The 14,673-nt window shown below is 34.5% G+C and overlaps 1 protein-coding gene across 3 annotated transcripts in view; it reads left to right on the top strand.

The window, feature by feature from the left end:
* WASHC3 (WASH complex subunit 3) overlaps positions 1–14,673 on the top strand; it is a 47,215-nt gene that overhangs the window by 10,670 nt on the left and 21,872 nt on the right. For 2 of the 3 annotated variants that reach the window (XM_060656599.3, XM_060656601.3), the window contains exon 5: positions 2,653–2,763. In XM_060656599.3, coding sequence (XP_060512582.1) covers positions 2,653–2,763 — 111 coding nt within the window. The remainder of the gene's footprint in view (positions 1–2,652; positions 2,764–14,673) is intronic. The other variant, XM_060656600.3, reaches the window with a different exon arrangement.

Below are 14,673 nucleotides of genomic sequence, written 5' to 3'. Positions count from 1 at the left end.
AGGATATTTTTTAGGTTATGATTACTTTGGCTGTGATGATAATGACTAACACGTGGAGGGTACGTACTGTGTACCTACCAGGTGTGCTTCTGAGCGCTTTTCAGAAATTAACTCATTTAATTCTCACAATAGCCCTGTGAAGTAAATAACTTCACTTTACACTTCTACTTTACAGATGAGTGAAATGAGGTACACAGAGGTTAAGTAACTTGCCAAGGGTCAGAAAATAAGTGTAAAAGCTGGAATTTCAGTGCGGGCAATCTGGTGCCAAGAGTCCTAGCTCTTATCTGCTAGGCTACACTGTCTCCAGCACCTGTGTTGAATTCATTAAATATACTGAACACATATGGTACGAGGCTGTGGGAGAAGGCATAAATTTAGTTATAGCCCATATTTGGAGAATGAATTAGACGACCATTTACTTAACAATTAGATATTAGAAAATTTAACATCCATTTAGTTTATATAGTAAATTTCACTATGATGACCATTGGAATATGTATAATATACAAGAAGGAATCCAGATATGTTAGAGGAGTTTAACTTTACAAGGCCCTTTCAATTAAATATGGACCATGCTTTTTCTAAAATAAGGCATGTATAAAAATTATTAAGAAAATGTTTTCACTTTACCTAGTAGTTATTCTTTGTTGGATACTAGCTGTCATATGTTTCTGTAAAATTTTTAAGTGGTATCTGGTATCTGTCTAATTTTGAATATTTTTCCAGGTGTTATGAATGCTATCTACAATATGTACTTTAAAACTTTTGCAGTTGTGTTGATCCTGCCTATTTAAGGTCTCAAAAAATTGATTACAAGTAATCACAGCTAAATTTTCTAAAATTCAGAATGATTTGATACATTTTGACAATTTTATTTAAAAACCATATATTAATTCATTTGGAGAATTTATGAAGTTCTTTGGGCTTTCTGAGTTTTAAAAACTGTAGCAAAGTTGCATGTTGATTAGTTTAATAAAATACCTATTCAGCATGTTCATAATATTTAAATCAACTTCTTATTTCTTCATTGTTATTGCTATGTTTTATGTGAAATGTTTTGAAATGGACTTAAGTACTGCTTAACACAATTTCCACTGCCTTTACAGTCAATTTATCTGATAAAGGATAACAATGCAATTTCTTAACCATTCATTCATTTCAGTCTCTAATCTATATGAGTCAAAGACCTAAGGTTTGCATACTGATTTTTCTGCAACTTTAATTTCATGGTTCAGATCTTATCATTACTCACAATAGAACATCCAATTGTGCAGATTGAGAATAAAATGAAGGGCAGTTGAGAGATATGATAGAGGATTTAATGGATATTTAAATAGTAAAGGTGTAAGAGCTGACATAATTAAACCTTGTTGAGATCTTGGTTATTACGCATAGTTAACAGCTGAGTTTTGAAATTCATTGGTCCCATGTGTAATTATCATTTGTTCCATTGTGCTGTTGTATGAGTTTATTGTCCATAATGTTTTTCAAAAACATACTTGGGTCATGTTTGAATTTTTTATTTAATTAAGGGTTTTGGACTTTTTGTATTTATGAATTTTAAAGATGAATAATACATATATCTACTCAGTGCCATATAACAGGAGAAACCTAAGGGATTTGGGATGTTTTTGTTTGCTTTAGAATTTGCAACAGGTTTAATTTATATTTGAATGATCTGAGGAAAACTTAATATATAATTCACATTCATATTCTAAAAACTATGAACATTTAAAGATATTTCTTGATTTATCTACATTTCAGCATAGATATGTAGGCATACAATTAATTTCATTCTGTTCAGGAACTACCTTGTAAAGCTAATATATAGATAATGAGTGAGAATTCACAAAAATAAACATATGTTCAAGTTGATAGAAAAATCTAGAACTGTGTACAGACAGACCTATCTTTGCACTTCAGTGAAGACAGGATTCTAAAATGGACAATTTTCACTTAACACAGTACCACGCAAAGTGAGAACTGCCTATATGATAAAAGCATTTTTATATAAAAAGACTGTTCCCCTATATTCTTTATTGTAAGTAGTATTAACATTAATAGTTCCATCAGTACCTGAAATATATAGAACTAGATAATTTTACCATAGAAATGGGCTACTCTTCCACAAATTCTCTAGGTATTGCTTTCTAAGATGTTAAAAGAATTGACTATCCACTTATAATAAGATTACTGAATAAATGAGGAATTCAATTCTATAGATGGTGGATACCTACAAAATCAATTCACTGTCTGCTAGTGTTGAATAACTGGCAAATCAAATAGTTTTATTAGCTTTTTTAGAAGTTTCATTAAAATAATATGTCCATCTATAATTCATGTTCTATATCTATACTCTGGGGACAGCTAAAGCAGAATTCTAATATTTTTTAATGCTATGAATATATTTGCATTTTTTAAGGAACAATATAGTGTTGATATTAAGTGGAACTTCCTCTGAAATCATATTTAATTATTTGTAAATATTTGGAAACATATATCCCATAATTAAATTATTGGTATTTAAATTTAGAAATATGATTTTTTTATATTGATTGCTTTAGATTTATAAGAAACATCCCTTTTTAAGTAACATAATGGACCCCTTTTGTGAATTGTCTAAAGATTTACACGCAATACTCTCTACAGCAGAACAGTTTACAAGACTCTGGACCACAGGAAAGTGAAGTAACACCAGAAAATATCTTAACTGTAGCCAAGGACCCAAGATATGCCAGATATCTCAAAATGGTTCAAGTGGTAAGCTAATTTGGTCTGTCTTCTCTGTCTAGCAGCCTCATTTGAAATTCTTAACCCTAGAGGTTTTGTTGTTACTTTTTCTGAAAAAACTGCTAAACCGAGTGACCAAGTTTTCTACTCTTCTTTCCTATGTCTAACTAATGCCCTGATAAAAGAGTAAACAGAGGTCAAATCTTTCTAGTTAAAATTGATCTCACACTTCAAATTAACGTAGTTGGATATAGATTTACGTAAATTGTTTTGCTTTACATAAAGTTATAGCAAATCTTGGATGTATCAAAGGAATGAAAGTGGACTCTTTTTTAAATCATATGGCTTTAGCTTGATTCCTGTATGCTAGTGCAGTTTATTTTTATTCTGAATTTCATTTGTCAATGGCTTGGTCATAGAAAAGAGCCTAAATCTCTTGGCCATTCACGGTAGAGCTTCTACTATCATATGACTTCAGAATTCATGTTTTTTTCTGAGAAATCATTACATGGTATGATACCAAAAAATATCTACAGTTGTCTGTACCAGCAGAAGTTGATTTCATTTTTGTGGAAAGTCCTATTGCAGTGGTTGAAGGAGCTAGCTCTTCATCATTTTTCTGTTAATTAAAAAAAATATCATATTTATAAAATTCTATCAAGCAAAAGAGGTCATAATATTAAAGACCAGTTTTGTTTTTATATCCATGACATTATTTATTACCAAAATAATTTAAAAACAAATACTGTCTGACATCAGAAAGAGTAGATTGTTCATTTAGAAGTAACAGAAGTGACACTGGGGAGAAGAAAGTATATTCGCTTTTCCTGGCTGTCAGAAGAAGTGGATTTATCACGTTCAAAATTCTTCATTGGCAGCCAAAAACCCTGGTCTAGGCTTTAGAAAAAAATAAACCAGACTTTGAGATGCAAATATATAAAGTTCTTTAATCAGAATAAAGTAGGGCTAGTTTTGAGTGTGAATTATGATAAATAATTTAAAAAAATTTTTTTTAACATTTATTTTTGAGAGAGACACACATAGTGTGAGCAGGGGAGCAGTAATGAACTAGCAAAGAGAAGGAGGCAAAGAATCCCAAGCAGGCCCCAGGTTCCAAGCTGTCAGGACAGAGCCCTACACGGCTTGAACCCACAAAACGTGAAATCATGACTTGAGCCGAAGTCAGACGCTTAACTGACTGAGCCACCCAGGCGCCCCTGATAAATATATTTATAAAGCTAGAACCCAGTAAAGCTCTGCTAAGCTTAAAGTATGGACTGTGAAAAACTGTGTTTTACTCTTTCAAACAGAAGAGGAAAACTTTCAAGATGACTCTGGAAGGCTTTTTATTTAGCCTCTTTTCTTACCTAACACATATAAACTATGAAATAGGAACAACCATTTGATGATACCTATAAGAATGCCTTGAAATCTTTGATAAAAAACTACATGTTAGGATAATTTTTATATTGTTGATACATTGCTTCTGATTTTATAAGAAGTTCAAAAACTCATATTTTCCTTTTCAATATAAATTCACTGTCCATTTATTCCACAATTATTTATTAAATACTCACTTTAAGGTACTATTATTAGGAATTGTCTACAGTTAGCCAGCTAAGGTTCTCAGAAATCCCTTGACATTTTTATTTTTGTTATTAATTACTTCGACAAATTTCATTGCTTTTCAGAAGCATATATATCACATGTGTGTGTAAATGACTTTTTTTTAAAGTTTATTTATTTTGAGAGAGAGAGATCGCGTGTGTGTGCGTGCATGTGCGTGTGCGCACGCACGCGCGCACACACACATACACACACACACACACACACACACACACACACGTGTGCATGTGGGGGAGGGACAGAGAGAGAGGAAGAGAGAGAATTCCCAGGCAGGCTCTCCAGTGAAGAGCCCGACACGAGGCTCAAACTCACAAACCATGATCATGACCTGAGCCAAAACCAAGAGTCAGACACTTAACCACTTAAACAACTGAGCCACCCAGGCACCCCTGTAAGTGAGTCTTTAAATATTCATTTATCTAATCTTATGGCTTACCATCTCTCTAGGAATAAAAGGCCAAAGTCCTTCACAAACCTATGAGATTCTATACAATTTAGCTCCCCTATTACTCTTTTGATCTCATATCTTCACTTACTCTGCTCCAGCCAGATGTTCCTTAAATAAATATACAGTCTCCTGTCTTAGGCCTTTTACATCAGCTATTCTGCTGGAAACACTTTTCCGCAGGTTTCTTGATAGTTTCACTACTCCACTTTTTTCAGATTTTTACTCAAGTATTACCTTCTCTCTGGCCCCATTCCTTTTACCCTTCCCTGCTGTTTTTTCTTTTCTTTTTTCTTCATATAACTGGCCAGTATTTTACATACTTTGTGTCTCTTCTGTCACTAAAATATAAACTCCATGAGGGTAGAGAATGTTTTGCGTATTGCACTACTCTCAGTTCCTAGAATGATACCTGGCATATAGTGTTTACATATGAATGAAAATGCCTACATTTTCCTCTGTGTCATTTTACCTTTTGACAGGTTTGGTGATAGATTTCTTTTTTACCCCAGCTCAGTGGTTTTCAGACATGAAACATTGTCAAAACATGTTACTGATTCCCATCATATAAAAAATAATCTCTAAACTTGGGACTTGGAGCTAGAGCATATATGTATTTTGAAAATAGCTCCTCTGATTAAGAGCTATTTAAAAAATATTTTACACTATGTACAACATCAATTAAAATATTTTGAGAGACAAAATAAATTTAAATAAATAAATTTAAAATTTATTTGAAAACATTTAAGAAATAATATATTGTGAGTTTTTGTTTTTGTTCTTAACTAATTCTGTAGCATTGCTTGGCACTTAGCCTCAGCCTTTTACTTGGCGTCACTGAGTATGAGTAGGGGCTCAATTTCTTCTGCTTCAGACTTATCCTGTTTTTGCCCCAATTTTCCTGATTTCAGTCCTTCGCCTCTCTTTTGCTTTGGTACGGGTGCTTCTAATTCCTAAACATTTCCAAAGTTCTGGAAGTGCTACTTTGTGGTATCCCCTCTTCAGGCACATAGACTTGGCCTTCCTTTGATATGCTAAGTCATCAATCACTCTTTTATCTGCTTTTAATTTTCATGCATTATGGTTCATATATGCCTCTTAGCCATTAAAATTAGTATTTGTGTTTTATTTCTTTTTGCCTAATTATTTGGGGGTAATTCTCAAGAAGAGGGGAGCAACATCTTTACACTGCCTTCCTAAAACTGCAAGTTCATCCAAGTTAAATTTAATTTTATTGTTTTCAGTTTATTGTGCCAACCTGAATCCCAGAATCTTATTACCCAACTTTTGTTTCCTTCTCCCTATCCTGCATTTCATTCTGCAGACAAAACCACAAACCCTTCTCAAGATTAGCTCCATGCTTTTCCACCTCTGATTCTAGATTCCCCTTCTCTTGATTACTACATGTCCTAATTCTAGTAATCTGACATGTTCCTTCTGAACCCACCAACACATAAAGCTAGAGGTAATATCTCCCTTCAGTGATCTGTCCAACCACTTAATTTTTTTATGGGATTTGTCACTCCATATCTTGTTGTTTTTATACATATTTTTATTGCCCCTGTTGAAAAGGAACCATGAGAGGAACTACTGTATCTTGACTCATCTTTCTATTCACTTTAACACTTTATCCAGGAAGGCACTCAATATTCATTGTATGTACTATTTTATCCTGCATATTAACTCTCTGAGGAACTACTGTATCTTGACTCATCTTTCTATTCACTTTAACACTTTATCCAGGAAGGCACTCAATAGTCATTGTATGTACTATTTTATCCTGCATATTAACTCTCCTTTCCAGCTTTGTGTCATCTGGACACATATAGATGCATTCCCATTTCTGCAAGTTACTGATTTTAAACGTTTTATAGGACCAGATCAAGAATACAGCAACTAGAGGTTTCCCTCAAGGTTGCATGAATCTACAAATCATTCTTTGGATTATTCTCATTAAGCCATACATAAATCTACCATTTTTCCTGTTTCCTAAGAATATCATGAGTGACTGTCAAAATATCCAACCACAAATGTAGTTACATGTTTGATAGTGCCCTGGATTGTCTTTCCTTGGCACAGTCACTATCAGAGTTCCTGTCACTTCTGCATCATAATTCAGTTCTGGCTTTTTGTTTAAATTCATGTATGAAATAGCTAAATCACTTCCTTTCATTATATCCTTTATCTGTTGGAGGATGAAGTTTTCAGCAAGGTGATAGGAGCTTATCAGATACTCTGATTTGAGGAAGATTAAGCTGCCGGTACATTTGGATAGCTAATGTCCCCCATGAAGCCTGTATCTTATTTTTTTTTAATTTTTTTGTTTTAATTTTAATGTTTTATTTATTTGAGAGAGAGAGAGGGGGAGAGAGAATGAATGAGCGGGGAAGGGGCAGAGAGAGAGGGAGACACAGACTCTGAAGCAGGCTCCAGGCTCTGAGCTGTCAGCACAGAGCCTGATGCAGGGCTCAAACTCACAAACCATGAGATCATGACGTGAGCTGAAGTCGGATGCTTGACCGACTGAGCCACCCAGGCGCCCCAAGGCTGTATCTTATGCTTGTACTTGTTCACAACATATTTTATGAAAGGCTGATCTAAATCCTCCATCAGGTCAGGTGATCAAACTCCTTTTTATAATACAACTATTGCCTTCTTTTAGCCTCACTTGGCTGCTGGGGGTGGGGGGATCCTTTATCCCACGTTTAAGAATCTCCATATATGTGTATATATATTGATTTATAGGTATCTTCCACGTCTGTGGTAAAACATTCTAATATATTCCTTTCAAATGCCAGCTCCCATTCATGAATTCCTTTCTATTAAGTGTTAACAATCCCTGAGATTTACTTATTTTGATTTGCAGGTTTGCTGTCTGTAAACACACACTTTTTGAGAGGAAGGGTGCTATTGGATTTGTTTTCTCTTTGTTTATATTTCTCCTCTTTAATAATTACCTGCTAGTTCTTCCACTCTATTTTTTCTGCTGTCATATTATTGTTACCCATAGTCTTTCAGTTTTAAGTGAAGATTATTTTTATACTTTGATTTCAGTTTAAAGCCCCTTGATCATACCTATGTGGGTCTTGTTAAGCATAATCTTTTGGTTCTTCTGAATGCTTATACTTTCCCAGGAGTATAATCATCTTAATGCCATAATTCATTACCTAAAATATGGTTCTTCAACAGCATCTGCATACCTAGTTGTGCTTCCTATATCCATATTCTTACAAAACTGTAACTTTAACTGAAAGAACAGATGACAATACCACCTTGCTTTAGAAAAAAATGCCTCACAGCAGTGGAAAAGAATCATTGGAGGCCCATTATAATCTGTACCATTGAATCCTTCAGTTTTTGTCACTGATGTGGGAAGAATCTACATAGCTTTGTATCTCTATACTTCCGGACAGTAAATTGCCTTCCTGCTTTCTGTTTAGTCTTCTAATCGATTATTTTGCTTTGGTGGTTTAGTTCCTTGACTGTGATTGAGAACAAACAGGATTCAGAGAGACTAGATAGAAAGAAAACTGAATCTGACCACTTCCTACAAGGAGGAGCCTAATCCCAGCCAATTTGAGAGGGTAGCTTCATTAGAAATTGCCTTTCACTTTTCTACCAAAATTGTAGATTTTTATTAAAATGCCCAATTTTCCTCAACCTCAGAGGGTGACTAAGGTTTCTCTTGTTTGCCCACTACTAAAAATTTAGTTTTAGTTATTAATGTTGAGAAAGACCAATATCCACGTAATCCATCATCAAATGGATTGTACTTCGGCTACTTGTATTATCCTGAGTAGTTTGTCATCCGTCATGCATATTGCTACATGTTGTCAAGGCTGAATTTTAGAAGCCTGCCATCCGAAATGTAGGGAATTGTTTGTATTAACAAAAGGGAAGGTAACATGGTCTCAAAAATACCTGTCTTTCTGAAAAAAAAATCATTATATACCAGCAGTATAAAAATCTACTCCTAAAATCCTTCAATAATCATTTCTGCATCCTCAAAAGGGAATTAACAATGCCATAAACTCTCTAACCTCTTACGGACAATAATAGGATTTCTTTCATTTTTAATTGCCTTGATATTTTTGTCATTTAAAAATATGAGTTGCAGGGCACCTCGGTGGCTCAGTCAGTTAAGCATCTGACTTTGGCTCAGGTCATGATCTCGCGGTTCATGAGTTTGAGCCCCGCATCAGGCTCTGCACTGACAGCTCAGAGCCTGGAACCTGCTTCAGATTCTGTATCTCCCTCTGTCCTCTCTCTGCCCCTCCCCTCCCCTCTTTCCCTCTCTCAAAAATAAACATTATATATATATATGAGTTGCTGCTCCATAAGCAGAGTCTTGTACCTGTAATTCCATTTAGGTTGTTTCTTATCTTTTCCAAAGTGTAACATTCTTCCACTCAGTGTCTTAACACTTACTAGGCCCTCAACCCTCTTATAATCTGTACTCTTGCTTCCTTCCTGAATTATTGTCTAGAACCATTTCATTCTCTCTAAGACAGGGAGGAGACAAGTATTTCTGAAATCCTTTAAGCCTCTTCACTAGTATAAAAGCTTGAATTTTCTGACTATCCAGGTAGTGATCACTCACTTCAGATAGAAGACATAGAAATCCTACAAGTCACAAATAAAGATTTCTTTTTTTTTAATTTTCAAGCTTCTTGGGTATCAGGATGAACTACAGAGTTTTTGGCTTTCTTTCTAAGCTGCCATGCAAACTTCCTCTTCCTGGGTCCTAGCAGTCTCCTGGAATATACTTCTTTTAAATTTGCCTTGCCTCACTTGCCATATACCTGCAAATCTGTTTAAGAAACTAGACAACTAAAACTGCTTAATAATTATAAACTTCTTTGAACAGAAGCCAACAGAATCTTTCAAGTGTCACAAGTACCAGTTCAACAGAGAAATAAACAGCACCTTGCTTTTTGGTCTCTACACCTTTTTCTGTCACTCCCATATTATTACCCTCTGTGAGATATAATAATGGTTACATTTCCAGAAAGTATTTCTTTTTCTGTGACACAATTTGAATTACTAGGAGTACACCTAGATCTTTACTTCTGGGATGCAACATGGTATAGTTTCTTAGCTTTGTCATGCAGTCCTGAGTGACCTTGTCCAGGTCATATCACCTCTCAAGGCTTCAGTTCCCTCGTACATAAAATGAGATCTGAAGTTCTCTCTATGTTTATGATCTATTAATTGATCTCCAAATTTGAATCTCATTATTAATGAATGTTCCTGGAACACCTGCTGGCATTTTTTTGCACTTTCTGATTTTTTTTTCCTTTTTCAGCAAATTTTACACAAGATTTTTCAGTGAGTAATACTGTTGTGTTCCAAATGTGGCAGATAATTGATTCTGATTTAATGTTTGTTGTCATAATAGTGCAGCACAAGCCTTTACTAAATTACATATTGCTTTTATAACTTAACTGGAATTGTGTACATAGATCACTTTTCCAACGGTTCTCCCCTTTCTACTGGCAGAGCTTGGTGAATCCTTTGCCAGTAATAAATTGTGCATTGGGAAAGTCCGACTTCCACATTAAGCTAATGACTTGTATTTTTTCAAACCATATTTGCCAAAACAGTCTCTTCGGACACTTGGACTTTTTTAAAGTTCTATTTTCTTTGGCTGGCTTAAAATGTGAATTGAATAATCTCCTTGGTTTGGGTGGTTCTGATGCATCTGTTGCCAGCAGTGGATGTTGGCTTGGGGAAATGTGACTTCCATTAACTAAGGATGAAGAATCTCCCACTGATTGTTAAAGATGTTCATCAGGAAGTTATGCACCTTATACACAGGAAAATAATAAAGTATGGATTAGAGTGCTCTTTAGATTAGGCCTAGTCTTTGTGAGAGTAGTTAAAGGCTTTCAAACCTTGTTTGGGATATGACCTCAGTATAACTTCTCATGGTCTAGAGAATTCCAGGGTAGATTCCTCAGCACTGATCAACAGTGTAGTCAGAAGAAGGAGCTGCTGGGGCCCCTGGGTGGCTCAGTTGGTTGAGCATCCAACTTTGGCTTGGATCATGATCTTGCAGTTTAGGGGTTTGAGCCCTACATCAGGCTTTACTCTGGCAGCGTGGAGCCTCCTTCGGATTCTCTCTCTCTGCCCCTCCCCACTCACATTCTCTCTCTCTCAAAAATAAATACACGTAAAAATTTTTTTAAAAAGGAGGAGCTTCTGGTTCATATATAGTCAGAGTTGTGGAAAGCACTGGTACAGATTTACTTTAACTATATGATATTTGTATTTTCATTGTTTTCTGACTCTGTATTATATTAACATGTGTTTTGTTCCCTAAAGTTGACTAATCAATATCAAGGTCAGTACTTTTTGAATACATAAAGGTTGGGGTGCCGGGGGCAACTTTCTGTGGTGTTTTAGCATCACACTATTCATTGAAGATAAAAGCTGCATGTGCAGTAATTGATTTCCTACACATATAAATGTGGATAAAGAAAAGATACAAGTGAACATTTGCCCATTTAATTAATTACATGATTTAACCAACTTTGCAAATTGAAAAGGGAAAATATTCTATCTTTCCCATCAACTAAATGGTCGGCCAGGTACATTGGACTACAACTAAAAGAAAAAAGCAAAGCTTAGCAGAATGGTAACTTTGAATTGGGGTCAGTGGAACTCAAGAAACCACAGTTACCCTCCTTCCTCTCCATCCTATCTTATATCAGATGGAAAAAGTGTTGGATGAAGATTTCCCCAAAGGCCAAAAACCGTGACAGTTAGCCACCAATTGAGAGCCCTTGAGGTGTTATCTATGCTTTCCCATACCCTGAGTATCTGGAAGGCCTAGAAACAGGTAACTTTTTGTTATATTTTTGGCCCAAGAAAAAAAATTACTTATTCTCTGCTAAAGTCAATGAACTAGCCTCTAAGGAAACCATGTGTGAAGAATTATCGTGCCTATTTTACTGGAAAGTGTTTCACTTTCCCAATAAGATTGTAGATTTTCATTAAAATACCCAATTTTTCAATAATTTCCAAATGAATTGATTTCAGAATCAATTATGATTTTTCAATGTTTGGCTGCCTTTTGAACTTCCCCAGGTTGCCTTGAGTTTGGAGCCAGTCGTATTGTGTACACATTTAATGTTGAGAAGTATTGCTCTTAAATGATGTACCTGCCCTTTTGTTTGTGCTTTGCTATTTTACTTTTCTTGTATGTGTTTGTTAGAGAGTGGTAAATAATAATATTGCTAAGTTCAGGTTTTAAATTTGCTTTTCCTGATATATTTGTTTTCCTGATTTCTCATCTTCCTTAGAACACCGGAGGAAAAACATGTAGTGGGTTGGTACTAAGTAAGATGGTTGTCAATATCCATTTGGTAATACTATATGCACGTACCTTATCTATTCCTCATATATTCTTTGCCAATAACACTTTGCCATAAACCTATAGCTCAGAATATTTTACTACTGATACCACATATTTTTCATTGTAGCTGTCCTTTGAGGCATTCAGTTGCCAAGAAAATGTTGATTTAAATCATTTGTTTCCAGGAACTAGTTGTTTAACCATTAATGGTATTTACAGTCTCTGGAGAAAATGCATTTTGAACTGTGAACTTCAAGAGTATTTAGAATCCTCAGTCGTATTTGAAGAGTAGTCACATACCAACAAGCTGGTGTACACAGATGTTAGTCTCCTTTAGAGTTGTAGGAGGAGTTCTGGCTGCTGTACACTTGAATTCTTTGTTTTTTAATAATATATGAGATAATTAAAAATTTTTGTCAAGTCAGTTTTTCCTAAGTATAAATGTATGTATGAAGAGAATATATTTCTTTAGGAATTTATTCCCTGTGTCATATTTGTGTGTCATTGGTATCATCATTAAAATAATTTATATAGGATGGCCTATCTGAAATAATCCGTTCAAGCCAAAACATTCAATTCTTTATTTGTTTATTTTGCTGAATGCCAATAAAATTTATTTCATCTGCCTTAAATTCACTATAACACCGTACCTCCCTATGTCACTTCCACAAAAGAAAGAAAAAGGAGTTAACCAAACAAAAACATAGAGGGGACTTTTAGAGGATAAGCTTAAGGTAGTTTTAAATTTCATAGGAATCACCTTTAAATGATATATAAAATGGGAACCAAAAAAAAAAAAAAACAAGGGGCATGTAGCAGAAAAACGTTTTTAACTTTTGATTTCATATCTTTCATTCCAACTCACTTAAAAATTGTGACAAGAAGAACGGTACTCTACTATTAAGGTTCTTAAGCTTTTGAAGATACACACTAACATGACAGTTTTTACACTTGCTGAAATGTGTGGTATAGTTCTTTTACTCCAATCCAACTGTAATTTTTTTAGTCACCCAACTTTGATTTTTCAGTGCCCTTTTATCTTCTTTCCTACTGACCACCTCTGTCAGAAATAAGGGACCTCACAAAAAAGTTTTCCAAAGTTGTAAGGAGGAAATAATAGTGATGTCAGTTAAGTAGTTACTTACTTACCCTTTTCAGAAATATTGTGATTCTCGCTTTAACTATAAATTTGTCTAAGATTACAGTTAATCAGTGGGAGAAAAAGTAAAAGACCAGAGAAGCAAATGAGCTATAATAAGGAAGTAGGCTCACCTCTCATGAGAGAGAAGTATCTTAGAGGTTTTATAGACCATCAAGTTGAGGAAGACATTTTAGCACCATTTTTGACAAGGATCTGATAGCATAAACATTCGTAATGGGGTAGACAGTCCTGGTGTGGAAGATAATTCATCTTGAATAGATCACAGCAATGTAACATACAATAACATATTTCATTTGCAAGTTAATTTTTTGCTAAGGATTGTTTTATAGTTTGGAAAAAATGATACTATGTTAACTGTATGTTTTAAAAAGAAGTAGATTTCAAAATACTAAATTTTGTTGGGAAAATAGTGATATTTATTTCTCTTCTTGAAGATATCTACATCTTAATACTGTAATCTTTAAAAATGTCTCTAGATATAAGTACATTTTGCCACAGTTTTTCATAATATAAGACAGCATCCCAACTTTCCTTGTTGTTTTCCTAACCTAAGTTCACAAATGACTTTTATTCGGTTAGTTGGTTAGACTATGTGCTGATGACACACTGATAACAGATACAGGGCCCTTCATTGTGGTTCTGTAGCCACGTGGAATGGCTGATACTGGTCATACCTCCTGAAATGGGTACCTGTGGATCCCTGGGGCATTGAGTGAGAGACTTATAACACACCAGTTCACATTACCACTATTTGAAAATTAATTCAAAAGTGACTATTTTGTGATTTCAATCAGTAGAATCATCTTTATAATTAACTACTAGGAATTCTATTTTTATAGCTTTTATTGCTGTATTTGGAGATATTTCTTTAAATCTCTTTGACTAAGTACATATAAGTTAGTATAAGTAAGTTAGTATAAGTAAGTTAAGTTTTCAAAAACGGAACACGAGGCCATCTGAACTTAATTACACTCTTAAGTAGTGAATTCCAAAATGATTTGTTAGAGAAATTCTTTTTAAGTTTTTATTCCTGGAAAGTAGAAATGTAGTTAAATTTAGGAAAATTTAATGAATACCTATTTCAACGAACAAGTATCATTTGAGTGAAATGTGGTATAGCAAAGCTATAATGTAGCTGAGGTATTCTACAATGGAGTTCTAGCATTAATTAGTCTACAAAGTCAGTCTTTAAATTTTAGATATAATTTTTGCATTATAATGCTCCAAATTACTCTTAAATCAACAAATACTTGAGTACCTACAAAATGCAAAGAAAACACAATGCACCATGATCATTGCACTTAATATTTATCATGTTACAAGAGTATCCAGGGGGAAAATAGGTCACAT

The sequence above is a fragment of the Panthera onca genome, chromosome B4 (genome assembly GCF_046562875.1).
Source record: "Panthera onca isolate mPanOnc1 chromosome B4, mPanOnc1 haplotype 2, whole genome shotgun sequence".
NCBI classification, from domain to species: Eukaryota; Metazoa; Chordata; class Mammalia; order Carnivora; family Felidae; genus Panthera; species Panthera onca.
This window is presented reverse-complemented; position numbering and strand designations above follow the sequence as displayed.